We start from the raw sequence: 16,235 nt of genomic DNA, 5'->3' as shown, positions 1-16,235 counted from the left end.
AAAACATGTTCAGAAGCAGGTCTCTAAGTGAGGACAAGAGAGAGTGACATGGCCTTGTTTGTTTCTGCTTAGCTTTAGCAGCCTTTGTCTCAGTTTTAACTTCAAAGTTTACTATTGGAGCATGCAAGATACCCAAAACTACCGGGCCAGAAAAGGCCCAGAGAAGCTTTTGTCAGCATCCTCCATTGGTTCTAGAACTTGACAGCTTTATAATACCATCAACACACAACACCTAGCCTACAGTTTATACAAAGGCTAATTAGAGTAGGTTGGCAAGCACATTCAAAGAAACATAGTTTTGTATGTTAAACAGGTTGAAGCCCAGCAGCCAAAAATTCTGTTTGGTAGAAAGGAATGCATATGAGAATATGGCTGGGAATCTGGGAAACAAGTGTATTTTCCTGCTACCACCCACAATTTCTTTCACAAGGTTTACCGTGTGATCACAAGGCTTTCCTTTTAACATTGTTAGGAGTACTACTTGCAAATATTTACATAGCACAGACCTGTTTTACAGCCAGAGTGCCTGCAAGATGACAGCAATTAGGAGCATCTTTCCTGGGAGACAATTCCTGTGTGCAAAACTAGGATAGGATGAAAAATGTTAGTTGTGGGCTAGGTCAAATTATAGGGTTGATTAAAATGGAGCTATGCATTAAACAAACCAGGCTCAATCTCACAAGGAAGCCAGTGGTTTGCTTAAATTTCTAGGCAGCTCTTGGAATGTTATTCTTCTAACATGACAGACTGATAGTAAACTGAAAATTTTCTCACAGTCACAAGTTCAGCACTGACAAGAACCATCTGGAATCAGGTTTCTGCGTCATGTAAAACCGGCTCTGTCTTTTTCTTTTGCTGTATTTTGTTTGTAGCCCGAGCAAAGGCACTGCTTCTGTCAGCATTACTCTTTCTTCTATTATTGTACCATAGAGTTTCAGATCTAGTGTTGTTCGGTTCAGTGACCTCCTTTCTCTTCAGGCAGAAGAGCTTTTTAACTGTAACTTAATGAATACTCTGGAATATAACATTAAGTGGTTATTATTTTAGGAAGAATCATGTAGTTAAGTCATTCCAACTTAAACACTGAGAAACTTTCAGAGAAAGCAAACCTGAACACCTTGTTAGAACCTGTAATAGTGCCATCAAATCACACTGCTGTGCTTTTTTGTATTCAGTGGCTGCATGCAGATCCAGTACTCAAAGCTCCATTTACTGCTTGCAGTACTGAGTGCTGCCTTCAGAACAGAATTTCTGCTGATGGGCAAACTTAAAAACATTTACACCTTAGCTTCTTTCACCTAGCTTGTCAGTGGAAATACAACAACTCAAATTCCAGTATAAAAAACGTTTATTCGGGAATACACTGAGATCCAGCAGTATTTAAAAAGAAAATGCTGTTCTCTTACATCAAGCACTGAAAATCCTCTGCAAGAACTTAGAATAGTAAAAAAAGATATTGCATATTACATGTGTACATTTTCAAGAAATACTAAAATTACTTATTTTGCTTTTTTCTTGAAGGATTGATAAAAACATTTATATTCTAAGCACTTTTGGCAATAGATTATCCCAAAATGTTCTTTTTCAAGATTTCTTATATTTTCCATTAAAGAAAATCTTCCTCTGAAGTACACCAAATGCCAAAAATAAAGATCTGCCTCTTGATTGTCACTGATCAAGTTACTGCACATTCTCAGTCTCTAGAAAATGTGAAAAAAATGTGCTGTAGACTATATTCATTCTGATCTCAATTATTTCTTTAATAAAAAAGCAGAAGAAGGTCAGAACACCAGGAATCACAGAACAAACCACTGATAAAAACTACCCTTTTCTCCCCTCATACTTCCATCCTATTCGTATCTTTTGCCTTCCTTTTTTACTTTTACCATTCTGGTCTCAGGAGCAAACCGATTCTGTAGTTTATTGATCATGCAGGATGGCACAGAGAAGAAAAGGAAGCCTTTGATTTGAAATCAAGGTTGCTGGATTTTTAGATCTACCAGGAGATGCTGATGTAGCATCAAACATATAAGTAACACCATATATTCATTTAAAAATATCACCACTCCAAACCCTGATTCACGTTTCGCAGCCTAAATATTTCTATATGATACAGAAATATTGTGAATGGCTAAGAATAAATAATTAATTTGCATACTTTAATTATAACCAAGCCTGTTAAATATTTTATAATTCTTTCTGGGCATTGTTGTAAAACCTACAGGAAGGCAATTCCACTGCTGGATGCACATAGCTGAGTCATTTCTTTATGTCTCTGTCCAGTTGCAGTCAAAAGGGAAACTACAGTCAGTCTTATCAGGGTATCATTCTGGCAAGTTTCCTCTGAAGCTAAGAAAAATATTTTATTGCACATAAGATGTGTTGATAGAGCACCCTCTTGCATTAGGAATAATGCATTACAAGACGATGATTAGTGAAACACAGCAGGATACTTGCTCTTCTATGAACTGTAATTTTAAGTTATCATATATCCCTTTACTCCACCTATTAGGAAGCACAGAAAAAATAAATTTAGCAGAAAGAAAAGGACAGTATCCTAAGGAATGGAAGGAAAGGAAAAGGACATCCTGTGAAAAAGTGAATGGCTGAAGTGTCCAGGGGTCTCTGCTATGGTCTTGTGTGTTGATTTAGCAGAACAGTTGCTTCACTCCATGAATTCCTGAACCTTAGCCCTTGGCCACAAGGCCAGTCATATTTTGGCATGCAGCACATAAAAGCTTCTGTATTATCAAAATAGAAATGCCTGTATACACCTGTAAATACAACAGCTTTGTTGTCCAATTGACTGTTTACGCAATTAAATTATTTAAGAACTTTTCCTTTTTAGCCAGTTTCCAGATTCTTGCTGTTCCTCATTGAAAAACACAAATCATACCATTTTATATTTGTATCTCCAGGATAACTGCAGTAATAAACTTTCCCAAAGCTTTACAGACCCATATTAGGTGTTTCTTTGTTTTTCTGATAAAGTTTTTTTCTGTCTTCTTAGGTAATTCATAAAAGTATTTCTTTTACCACAGCAAACTGTTTTCTTCAAACCAATAATGGTCAGCTCAGTATAAGCTTTACTTTTCTTCAGCCTAGAGTGCAGCACTTTGCTTCTTAATTGACTTTCTTTTTCTCTTCTTGATGCTGTTCCAGGAACAGGAGGTTGCAGAGCAACAATGTGCTTTGTTGTTTGTTTCCCAAGGGACCTCACAGGGCTTTGTGTAATGTTAGTGCAAGCACTAAGCATAGGTTTTTTTGTTTGGTTACGTTTTTTTAATTATATTTTTAATTTTTTTTTTAATTTGGGGGGAGCAGTTCAAACAAATGTGGAGCCATTCCTACCCAACTCCTTCCATTAAGCTTTAGGGAGAAGAAGTCTTTCTCTGAAAACTTACAATCACTGTATATTTCAAGCATAAATGAGAAAGTGTGGTTTTAAAATTAGAGGAAGACTAAATTACTAAATAAAAATAATCCAATATTTTATCCTTTTATCTGTTCTCAAGTTAAAAATTCATCAAATTTAAGGAGAGTAATCCTCATGGGCAGTTGCCAATTTGCAAGAGCCATGCCCTCCTTTTTCAGTGTTTGTATCATTGCTTTCAGTTTCTGCTTCTTCTAGCTGAAAGGTGGGTATTTCATACTTTCCCAAGACTTTTCTTAATGAAATATCCCACCAACTTCTGTGGCCTCTGATGATACTCAGCAAGTACATCATGTGAGCTATTAATCTGATCCCTCTCAAGACGATCCAGAAGAGTGACACACACTACAGCAGCTAGAAATTAAAAGACAGCATTAGTTAGGAAAGAAATTCTGTCACTTCCACAGTCCAAATGCATAAACATTTGAACAAACATCTAGAAGAATTACAAGATAAAACAAATTAAAGAAAAAAAATGGACAGTACGGTAAAATGCTTGGGGATTATAGCATGCTGTGGGTGACATAAAAAGAGTTGCAAGTAGTTTAAGGCAACACTCTTCTTTATCTGGGGTTTCTGCTAGTGACACTTTGCAAAGAACAAATAGTAATACCCATTACAGACCTACAAAGTAAGGGCAGCAGAAAGGACCAAGCTTCTTAATGGCTCAGTGATAGAACAGGTTGGGTTTTTAATCACTCTTAAGTCAGTAAGTACTGCAGATGTTTGATGTAGCTGTTGGCCTTATTTTTCTTCATTTTGTCCTTGGGTTTAAAGTAGTTTGAGAAACATTAGTTGTTTAAATTGTAAATTCCTTGCCAAGGGAAGTGAGAGACTATAGTTAACATGCTGAGTAAAAAGGTACTCTATTACATTATTTGTAATTGATTTTTCCCCCTCTAATCTCTACTGAAAATGAGTTAGCTTCTGTAAAATAAAAATTAACAACCCTTTTTTATGATTAGGAATGGTTTATTCATGATGCTACTAAAAATCTCCAACTGTTTGAGAATTAAAGCCATAAGTCTACACAAAATACTTGTATTTTCAATTTATATGGAAGTATAGAAAGCTATCATAGTTTTATGTATATGGGAATCACTCAATTGCTTAAATTAACCAGTTTCTTCCTGGAAATTTCAAAACCCAACTGAAGAAAACTAATTAATGCTAGAAGGTAATTAGGTACTTTAATTATTTACATGTTTGCCTCAGGCTGGAATAGCAATGACAGAACTAAACAGCTTAGGAACTATGTGAGGAATTTTGCATAAGTTGTGAATACATATGACATGAAGCAAAAAATCATAGCAAGAAATCTACAACCAGAACTGGTTTTTTTATATGCAGATATGTTAACACCCCAGTTGTAGCTTTTACTACACCCCCCCCTGCAATGCAGAAAACTTTCATAGCTTGAAAGTGATCTTGTTAGTTTACCTTTGACACCACTGAGATTACACATTGCAGCAAATACAGAAGACTCCATCTCTATGTTTCTGATGCCAGCATCATAAGCTTGCTTCAAATACTGCAGTTTCTCCTCTTCATTATATAAGCAGATTGCACCATCCAACCTCCCCTGTCCTATGAAGTCATTTTGTAGAAATTTCGATGTGATGAAGTCACAGAACAAATTCAGTGTCTAACCCCCCCCAATTATTGCAGTTTCCCACACTCAATATCCAGTTTTTACAAGACAAATTGGACAAAATTATTCTTGGCTATTGCTAGAACTCCTACAAATTACTTAATTACTTAATTACTTAATTGGTCTTGAGCTTAAATTCTCAAATTCATAAACATTAAAAAACATTAAACATTAAAAAAAACATTAAACATGAAAAAAATTTTAAAAATTAAACATTAAAAAAAAAACACATTAACTATTGTCAAGAAAAACTGCCAGGCTCAAAAATGCTTTCCTGATGCTAACTTAAAAAGGATGAACATTTGATTACTCACATATTCTTTAAGGTGAGAGATAGAGTCTCTTAAGCTAACTAGCTAATGCTATTATAATCTTTCGAGAAAAATAGTTTATTCAAATTATTTAAGAATAGCATCTACAGATAAAAGAGTAGCAGGCTTTGTACAGTAAAGTTAAATTACACAGTGTTTTACTCAGTATATTTTGTTTTCAGGAGATGTACTCTTAATTTATTGCCCTTGAGCCTGCTCTGGTTTAGCTGTAGGAGCTGAAAACATTTCTGACATGCTTTTTTAGTGTAGCTTGCACCTCTGATTGGTGACTGAGGAGATTAAAAAACTGACTGTGTGTGCTTCTGACTAAGCTTGAGCACTACTTTGAAGACCATGTGTTCCCTTCTGCATTGCCCCCTTAGTCACCTATTCAGTAACATCCAGAGACATTAATATCAGGTGCCATCTACACTCTGTCCTCACAAGATTTGAAAGATGCTTGTAAATAGACCTGGGAGGTGAGAAAATGCACCAGAATGCCCTTATGTTTATACGCAAGACTTGGAAGTTTGCCCCTCCTACATAGCAGCATTGTCACAACTCAGCAAAAAGTACTGTCTTCGGTTGTCTGATCACTGCTTTGATCAAAACATATAATTCTCACTCATTTAATCCTCTAGAATGCCTCAGTAAATTACAGAATTTTTGTGACAAACACACCTAACTGACGAATACATGAAAAGCATACAAGGACATGTAGTGATGGGACAGGGGGGAATGGATTTTAACTAGAAGAGGTGAGATTTAGGCTAGGTATTAGAAGAAAATTATTTACTGTGAGGGTGATGAGATGCTGGAACGGGTGTCCTAGAGAGGCTGTGGGTGTCCCCACCTTGGCAGTATTCAAGGCCAGGTCGGATGGAGCTCTGAGCAACCTGGTCTAGTGGGAGGTGTCCCTGGCCATGGCAGGGGGGCTGGATGATCTTTAAGGTCCCTTCCAACCCAATTGTATTATTTATCTACTGCTGTTTACCTACATACTTCTGTAAGTCTGTTGCCAGCCTTACCTTCATAGAAATCCAAAGTGCACATAGTGTTTCCAATGACTGTATTGAACTGGCTGATTTCATTACTGCACTGCATCAGCTCCTCAGCAAGCTGCTCATCCAGGTTTGTACTGCGGATTACAGTCTTTCCCAGAACAACCTGTTCAAACTGAGGTTTGAAGGTAGCATCTACAGACTGCCTAGTTATAACCACTGAGCCTGGCTCCAGACCTGCAATAAAAATAGAGAGAGTGTTACAATGCAGCTAATGCTCTTTCCACACACTTAAAAAGTGTATCTTGACCCAACCCTGCTTCTTTTAAAGGTGACAATTTTGGCCTTAAATTCAGTAAGAGAATTTTTTGCACGTCTGGCTGCCTCTGTTTATGATTGGAAATAATTTCTGAAAGAATGAAATTTTTCCTTTTTCACTATCTATACTATCTTATATCACACTTTTTATACAGGACAGAATTGGTCTCCTCACATTGTCAGACTTCTTAAGTGTATATTCTCTATCCAGGGGCAGATACTGCCTTTTCTTTCAAAATTACAGAAACAAAACAATTCATGTCCTGTGGGAAACTATTCTGACTATTAATCACTTGCAGAGAGATGTTTTACTGTCCTACAAAGATGTTTTGGCTTGAAGAAAAAAAAGAAAATAGGAGGGGAAATACCTATTCCACCAGAGGTGCCAATGCGGATAATGGTTATGTTGGAACACTTGGCATGATACAACAGCTTAATCAGCTCGTGCAACATGATTGAAATCGAAGGAATGCCCATACCATGCTGAAATGAAAGCAGAAATTCACATTTGACATTGGCAATGCAATATACATAAGCAAGAAAGAGCTGCACATTATCTTCTTCCTGATATTTGTTTCCAAATTTCACCTCACATCCACAAAAACTACAATCTATGGGCTGACTGAAAGCTTGCTGTAGGTAAACAGAAAAACTCCCACTGGTTTTGGTAGACTACGGATGAAGTACTTTATTTGTAAGAATCATGCATTATAAAATATTCACATTCTCAGAAGTATAAGCAGTGTCCTTTCTTAATAGCTGAAAAATGCATTTCACGGGGCATTTCTGAAACACACAAAAAACCCACTTTTTCTTACCAACCTGAAGTGCCAGTGAATAGTTAAGCTAATTTTTTCCAAAACACAGACATTGTGGCTTAGTCACAAAGCTCAGCAAATATAAGCCCACCACAGCTTGCATGATCATGAGATAATTACAATTCCAAAGAGTGCAGCATGATACAACTGTTATGCAATTGCACTTGAAGCATGTAATAATTTCTACAAATGAAAGGCATGAATTTTAAATGCATACATGAGTTGGCAGCACAAGGCCCATGGAATGGTACTCTTAAGTTACGTTAGCACATTTGAAAATGACACTTAGCTCTGGACGTGACACAACCATTTTTTCCAATACTCCACATGCATTCAGTGACCCTTTTTTCCCTACTCTTCAGGATACAGAACAGCAACAAGGCAACAGTAAGTCTGTTCAAATGATTTAAAAGGCCATTCCTCCAACACTGAGATACACTGAGGAAAAGGGAGTCAAGAAAGGAATTAAGGTCTCAAAGACCCTCTTACAAAAAAGGGCTAGTAAGGAATTCTAAATTAGACAAATGCACTACATTGAACGTGGCTGATATGCACTGAAAAACCTGACTCTGTCTACTAAGTGTTTGAAAGAAATCTGCATTGAGATTTTCTACTTTAAACAGCATCATTGAACTGTGTCCTGTATCTGATTAAGTGAGGTACTTACACTGACTGACAAAACCGGTCCCACTTTGTACATGGCATAGCGGTCAGTTCCTGCACAGATGTTGGGGTAGTCATAACCAGGACTTCCAAGCCCCAGTTCTTCAGCTATGTAGGCAATAAAAGCTTTCATCCGTGAAGGACTTCCTCCAACACACACAAACTGGGGTGGACAGTAGCAAACAAAACAAAATGAATTGCCTAATTCAGTATATCAAAGAAGAAGCAAAGTTCAACATGGGGATGTAAACACCTTCGGTTAACACAAAGCTATTCTCAGACATGGCTCATGTCATAATCATTCTAAAAGGCCACGAAGAAAAATTATGGGGAAAAAAAATCCAACCTTTCAATATAGCACTCAAATCTCTTCATCCTGATGAAATTAGTAAAAGACTGATAATGGCTTGAAGGCCCCCACCAAAAGGGAGTTCTAACTGAAATTTGCAGAATTTGCCTCTTTACTAGATGAAGAAAGACAGCCAGAAACAATTACCTCAATTTTGCTTGACATTGACAAGAACCCACAAAATCTTACCCCTTTCTATTCATTCCTCAATTGGTGGTATACTTACAGATTTAGTCTTTTATTGAAGATGGCTACACTTCCACCTTCTGCACAAAAACTTAGGCTTGGTGAATGAAACAAAATGTCTTACCTTTACATCTCCAAACAATGCTGGAAAATCATGTGTGCCAGTCCCAAGAGCAAAATGGTACAGGATGTCCTCTTTCATTTTCTCCAGGTGAGGGTTGCAGAGGTGGATAAAATTCTCTCTGCCAGGACAGCAGCATTGTGAAACACACATAGCATACACAAACACCAGCACTGAAGAGATGCTAATTTTGCAGAGTCAAGATGTAAAAGTTGGGAAATGCCACACCTAAGTCTGCCTGCACAACGTTATTTTGGCTCCTCATTCATTGCATTAAGGAAATGCTAAGTTTCATGACTACCTTATGTCTGGTAATAAATCGTACATGGTATCTAACATCCCATTCATTGCATAGAATGACATTTTTGAAGAAAACCCCAGATGGCAGGACACACTTGCAATACTGCAACCTTTACCTTCAACAACATTAATGCTGTGAATCAGAGGGGGGTCTTTATAGTGAGTAGAACAATGGAAACAGAACCCAGGAATATTCACCTTACTACACAGACAACCTCTAGCAAACCGGAAAACCAAAATTGACATCTGTGTTTTGACTGATCCTCCCAGGCACCTGTGAGAGGTAGGAAGATTTGGGCTTTATAGATAGAAAACTTGGGCTCTATATATGCTCAAAGGGGATTTGGCTTACTGTAACTCTGTCATCCACCTAGGAGGCTAAAAGTCTATGTCATGAGACTAGTAATAAGAGAACAGGGGATCTGAAATAGGAAAGAGGCAAATGGAAACCTGGAGCAAAGAGAAAACCATGGAGGAGAAAAAAAAATTCAAGGGAAGGGGAGAGAGGAAGAGGTAAAAAGAATTAGCTTCCTCTTAAGTTTCTTCCTGTAAGGAAGTGATACAGCTTGAAAAAAAAAAATTCTTTCTGAAGAACCAGGAAATGACAGGGCAAGGAGGCAAAAGTAAACTAGTTAGTATGTGGGATTGCCTTCATGGAAAATTTGGTAGTGGAGTAACCAAGCTAGTTTAATGAGTCATAAAGAGTCTGCCTTCTGTGCCTTAAGTTTTAAGTTCAAATGAAACAGGTAGGAAAGCTCAGTCAATAATCACAAGCTTAAGCAAAATACTGGCCAATACTTCAAAGTAGTTTCTGAGAGATGAAATCAAGTAATAAATATCTTCCAGACACAAGAAGATTACTTAATAGTTAATGAAGGCTCGCTGCAGTCAGAGCATGGCTCAGCAATTTCAAACTACTTCGTCAGAGGAGACATACAAAAGACTTTGCCTGGAGTTTATGCAAAAATGTATTAAGACTTTGCAGGAACAACTCTAAAGCCTAAACATAGGCATTTGGTGCTATTTTAGCTGTTTTACATTATCTTGTCTGCAGGCCCTATGTCTTCTCTGTGCAAAATGTATTGGTTAACTTCAGAAGACTAAAGTGGCCTGGATACCAATACCGAGGTCAGTGAACTGTTCCTCAGGAAGCAAAGAAAATAGTTGCAACCCCAATATTCTGAGTATAACAATGTTTTCTGCTCTTGAAATTCTCTCTCCAAGGTCACTAACTATCCTACAGTGTCTGCATAAGCACAGAAAAGAAGCATCATCACAAGCCACCCTATTTGCTCTTGCACAGCACAGACAACACCTTCAGCAACTGAAAAAAACAGCCCAACCAAGTCATTCATTCATTAGCTCCTTTAGAAGTAATTCCTTTCCATCTCCCACATGCCCCACTTTCCTCTCTTCATAATAATCCCACCTGTGGTAGATCTAAAGGCTTTGGTTTATTTGTAATTTTATTCATTTTTGGATTTGGTTTTTTGCCTTTATTCTTCTCTCCAAGAGACCTCTTTGAGTCCAGGTGAAATAAAGAGCAGTTTTATGGCTCTTAAAGAAATGACGGACAGCCCAAGGTTTTGCCAGCTCACATGAACAGAATGCCCAGGTTGCCTCCTCTGAATGATTCCTGTTTGGTTTTGTGGGACCCTCTACCCATTTTCATGGGTCACTCACTAATAGAGATCAAATAGTTGTGTTGATGTTTAGTAGAATGGCTTTTACTTATAAAGAGGATACGATTTAAAATCACTTCACAGTTTGTTCTACAGCAAGCAAAACCTATTTCCTTCTTTGTAAGAATACCAGCAACAGAAGCTTCTCTCCAGGAAATTGACTGAAAAAAGGTGAGGCCCCTAGTTAAAGCACGAGGAAATTAGTGTGGTATGTGCCAATGCCATTGTCCTCATGCCTGGCATAAATACAGCTTCCTTTCTCAGCAGTGACCATATTTCACTTTTTTCATCTAAAACCCTATCAGCAACAACTTTCAACCCACCACCTCACCACAGCTAGGGGCTGTTATTAACCTGTAGTGGTTATCTGAGCATCCAGATCTAATTGCAGACTTAGACCCTGGGATGAAATGGGCAATAAAAGTAAGCATATTACTGTGTGAACCTAGGACCAATGCCATAAGTTTACAGTAGAGATAAAGTTTGCCTGATAAAAATATTTGGCTTGCAACTCTGAAGAGCTGACAATTTATTCCCCTCATATTGTGGTAAAGCAACTACAACTTCTGAGGGTTTAAACAAACAAAAAAGTATCTGAGAACTACATATATGTGCACAGTTTTACTAAAATAAACTTAAAATAAGGATTAGAGAAACAGATAAAAATATCTGTTCAAATTCTTGAAGCAGGTAAGTCTGTCCATATGAAGCAACAAATGCCAATATTTCAAAAGTGCACAAGATTAAGAAAAAATAAATAAAAACATCACCTATGCATGGAAAAATTTATTGTCGTGACAAATTAAAATGGCTAGCCAACAAAGCACTCTGTGTAGACTTAGTTATACTAGATAAAACCTCCATTTGTCACACTGGCTTCTACTATATCCTTGATGTTACACTCAATATTTATATCGTAAAGTTTGTCTTAAACTAAATGAGTTTGTGGAAGATATTAAGTGTAAACTTGGACAAGAGAATTAATTTCTGAATCTTACTTTGAAGACTGTTCATCATCAGTTTTCTTCTCATTTGAGCCACCAGGAGCCATGTATATTTTTACCTAGAATTATATTTTAAAAATTATATATAAGTGCATCAGAATAGTCTCATCTGTAAAGCTAGCAAGCATCATTAACAGTGATGGAAATCTATATAGGTGATACTGACATGAATATTAAATCCTCAAAATAATCCAGCCACACCACAGCTTTTAAAACTACAGCACAATAAGCATCTCCAATTTTTTATGGCCAGGCACCATCACTTTCAAATCACTGAAGCCCAAACTAATCCCTTGCTAGCACAGCCGCCCTCTCACCACCACTGTTTTTCTGTGGTATAAGCAACACCAAGCTCACAGAGCAGCAAGAGGTTAAGTCTCCTAGCTCACTAACTAATCCTCTTTCTTCTCTACCTCCCACAGCAACAGTGACTGCTGGAGTAGCTTCAGCCCCTTTCACTTCTGGCTCCAGAAGGTCTCCAAAGCTCATTTCTGTCATATGCCTGAAACAGGAGTCCAAGAAGCAACTTAGTCATAATATGCTCTTCATTAAATTCTTCCTACTGACCTTGAGAGCATTTCTATCTGCCTAAACCTAAGGGTCAGGAAGAGTAAACTAAACATGACCCCAAAAAGTCACAGCACTCCAGTTCATCAGCTGTTTTGAATAGCTTTTTTCCTAATATATTACCCCAATCTACACCAAAAAAACTTCTGCTTTTTGCATTCTCCTTTACATTTAAATAGGCAGGTGTATCACTGAGCTTTGGTGTTGGTATGATAACAGAATTATGATTACAGAATGATTCATTTTTTATTATTTTCAGAAGTGACTAAGGCTCTGTGCCAAAGTTGATGCTTTCCGGGAATGCCCTTACAGGAAGTACTGAATAAAAAAGTTTTGCTCTACCCTCCCTCACAAAGGGACAGCACACCAGTTAAATAAAGACAGGATTGTAATGTTAAAAAAAAAAATAAATAAACAAAACAAAACAAACAAAAAAAAAAACCAAAAAAAAAACAAAACCCAGCATTACATTACAAGGAAACAGAAAGAGATCAGTCTTGCAATAGAATTACATGACATGGGAATTTTGAAAGAACAAAAAAAATCAAAGAAAATAAACCCAAAGTTGGCCTTCTAAAGGCCACTGAATGTTTTAAATTTATAAGGATGACTAGTTTTCTTTATTTAAAATACTAACCTTCATTAAATAGACCTGAACTTCACATGCACTAGATGTACTAAATAGACCTGAACTTCACATGCACTAGATGTACTAAACATGTCTGAGAATCTGTGTTCAAGGTAGTAAAGAAGTCACATTCGGAATCAACTATGCATCCTTATGGTATCATATAAACATACGATTAGAGTCAGTTACTACAGGGTATCAATGTTAAAATGTGTTAATAATTTTTTCCAAGAAAACTACAGTACCCTGAATCTTAATAAGAAGGAATTAAAAGATGAGAAGAAAAAGCAAAGTGATTTTTATGTGCCTAGATGATAAATGGCTGCAAATAACCCAATATTAACTTAGCTGCTCTTCACAGTGTTAAGCAGCCATGTGATTTTTCACAGTTTTCCTGATTCTCTGATCTCCTAAGTGATGATGAACTTAAAAAAAAATAAAATAAAATTTTAAAAATCCGAACTAAGTTCTAACAGTCCGAAGGTCCAGAATATCCTCTCCTGCTGGGCGCTCAGAGGGAGATGCTTTGGCAGGAGGAGACGAAAGGAGAAAGAACTTCTCCCATGGCAGATCCTTCAGGAAACCAGGTAGTAGCTGACAGGCAGCCAGTTAATATAGAGCCACAAAATCCTCACACAGTCCAAACAAATGGAAATTTTCCGGACGTGTCAAAAGTTTCAGCAGCCTTCCTCAGCCAAAGCTAAATCTCACATTTAAGAATAATGTGCTCACAGCCGGACTCAGCTCAAGAAAAATTTTCCGGACGTGACAAAAGTTTCAGCAGCCTTCCTCAGCCAAAGCTAAATCTCACATTTAAGAATAATGTGCTCACAGCCGGACTCAGCTCAAGAAAAATTTTCCGGACGTGACAAAAGTTTCAGCAGCCTTCCTCAGCCAAAGCTAAATCTCACATTTAAGAATAATGTGCTCACAGCAGGACTCAGCTCAAGAAAAGGCACAAAGCCCGCTTTAAAGTATGCAAATCCTCCGACCACTGTTTTAAACCCACTCAGGATCAATTTCTGTTGCTATCTCTTTTTTTTCATTCTTTCTTTTCCAACAAAAACTTGAGTTAATAGTAACTCTAAGGAAAAGCTCTAGCAGTTTGGTGTTGAACCATCATTAGGAAAACTGAAGTCATCGCAACACAGATCTTTACACTGTGCCTTCCCTCCTGGGACCGCACAAACAGCCTCACTTCGCTCAGGGTCCACCGCGCTGCCTGACCATTTCCCCGACCTCGCAGCCGCAGCAGCCGCCCCGCAGCTCCCATCCAAGCTCGGGGACGACGGCGCTGCCGACAGACCCATCCGACGAGACCCCCGCGGCCCTTCCCTCAGACCCCGACGACCACTTTACCCGGTCCCCCTTCCCCATTTTCCTGTCCGTCAGCACACACGTTTCTGCCGCTACCCCCGCCGCAGGGGCGTCGCCACCGGGCTAGCGGGGCTGCAGCCGCCGTGAGGAGGCTGCTGCTGTTGCTGCCGTGAGGAGGTTGCCGTGAGGAGGCTGCTGCCGCTGCCATGAGGTGCTGCGGGCACTCCGACACCCGCCCGGCAGCCAAGAGAAGACAGCACGGTGCAGGGAGTGTCCCCCGCGCCTCACTCCGCACCTCCCGAGTCGGGAGGAGCCCGACTCTTACCTGGAGCAGCGGGAAACACCGCTGAGAACCGAGGAGTGCCTCTCGCTACACCGGACAGGCTAAGGGGCGCGCCGGCCGAGCCGCCTCACGGCAGCAGCGGGCGGGCACCGCCCCGCCCCGCCCCGCCCCGCTCCGCCCCGGGCGGGGTCCGCGGTACCGGCTGCAGTTAACTGCCTGCGCGCCGCCGCGGAGAGGTCCGGTGGTACCGGCAGCAGCAGGGGTGGCGGGGCCTGCGGGGTCCCCGGCCCGCCCGGCATCCTGCGGCTCTTTGGTGGTGAATGCGTATGATGAACCCGGCGCGGGAGGGGACGCGTGTGCTGCAAACGCGGGTCTTCCGCGGGAGAGCTGCTCCCTCTGCGAGAGAGCTGCTGCCTAGAGGGTACGAGTTCGCAAGATAATCTTATAATATATATACACATATATAAACACATGTCGCCACCCGGTGGATTGCGGTCAGGGTAGGTTGTACGGAGATCTTTGTACATGTCTGTTCGTACAGACTGTCTTTAAGTGCACTTCCTCTACTAGCCCTGTTGTGTGGTGAGGAAAAGTGCAGAGAAGACTTTCGATGGATAGGATAGGATAGGATAGGATAGGATAGGATAGGATAGGATAGGATAGGATAGGATAGGATAGGATAGGATAGGATAGGATAGGATAGGATAGGATAGGACAGGACAGGATAGGATAGGATAGGATATGATCCAACTGAGGTAGTCTATTCTGTTGTAAGGGACCTGCAATGATCTCCATTCCTGGAGGTTTTTAAAAAGAGACTGAACGTGGCACTCAGTGCCACAGTCTAGTAACCACAGTGGTAGTGGATTAAGGGTTGGACTTGATGATTTCCTTTCCAACGTGGCTAATTCCGTGATGATCATCTGCTCCCTGACCACGGACCACTTCAGGGCTGACCAAGTTAAAGCATATTGTTAAGGACATAGTCCAAATGCCTTTGTAACACTAAGAAGCTTGGGGCATCGACCATCTCTCTATGAAGGCTATTCTAGGGCTTGACCACCCTCTCAGTACAGAAATCTTTCCTAATGTCAACCTTGACAGGTTCAGACTGGTGCAGCTTTGAACTGTTCCCTGGTGCAGCTTTGAACTGTTCCCAGGCACTGTATCACTGAATACCATGGGAAAATAGCTCATCACTTCCTCTCCCCTGCCCATCAGGGAGCCATAGAGGGACGAGGTCACTCCTCAGCCTCCTTTCCTCCAAATGGGACAAACCAGAGTCCTTAGGCCATTCTTTCCAAACCTTTCTGGGCACATTCAAGGACTTTCACATCCTTAAATTGTGGGACCCAGCACCACACACTGCACTCAAGATGAGGCTCCTCCAGCACTGAATACATCAGGGTAATCCCCTCTTTTGACCACCTGGCCATGCTGTGTTTGAAGCACCCCATGATGCAGTTTGCACTCACAGCTGCCAGGGCACACTGCTGGCTCACTGAACCTGCTGTGACCCAGCACCCTCACATCCCTTTCTGCAGGACTGCTCTCTGCCACTCCTCTCCCAACATACTTGTGCCCTGTTTTATTCCATCTCAGG

At 39.8% G+C, this 16,235-nt stretch overlaps 1 protein-coding gene and 1 long non-coding RNA gene across 2 annotated transcripts in view; both read right to left on the bottom strand.

The window, feature by feature from the left end:
• The window catches only part of LOC139793726 (uncharacterized), a 329,041-nt gene that overhangs the window by 234,316 nt on the left and 78,490 nt on the right, over positions 1–16,235 (bottom strand). The window lies entirely within an intron of this gene.
• On the bottom strand, positions 3,292–14,783 carry UPP1 (uridine phosphorylase 1). Its single transcript, XM_071736722.1, has 8 exons — positions 14,675–14,783; positions 11,832–11,896; positions 8,855–8,972; positions 8,200–8,358; positions 7,083–7,197; positions 6,424–6,633; positions 4,874–5,020; positions 3,292–3,787 (listed from the first exon to the last, which is right to left on the bottom strand). The coding sequence occupies exons 2-8, from the start codon at positions 11,882–11,884 to the stop codon at positions 3,648–3,650; spliced, it is 942 nt and encodes a 313-aa protein (XP_071592823.1). The 5' UTR covers positions 11,885–11,896; positions 14,675–14,783; the 3' UTR covers positions 3,292–3,647.

Source organism: Heliangelus exortis, chromosome 2 (assembly GCF_036169615.1).
Source record: "Heliangelus exortis chromosome 2, bHelExo1.hap1, whole genome shotgun sequence".
NCBI lineage: Eukaryota > Metazoa > Chordata > Aves > Apodiformes > Trochilidae > Heliangelus > Heliangelus exortis.
This window is presented reverse-complemented; position numbering and strand designations above follow the sequence as displayed.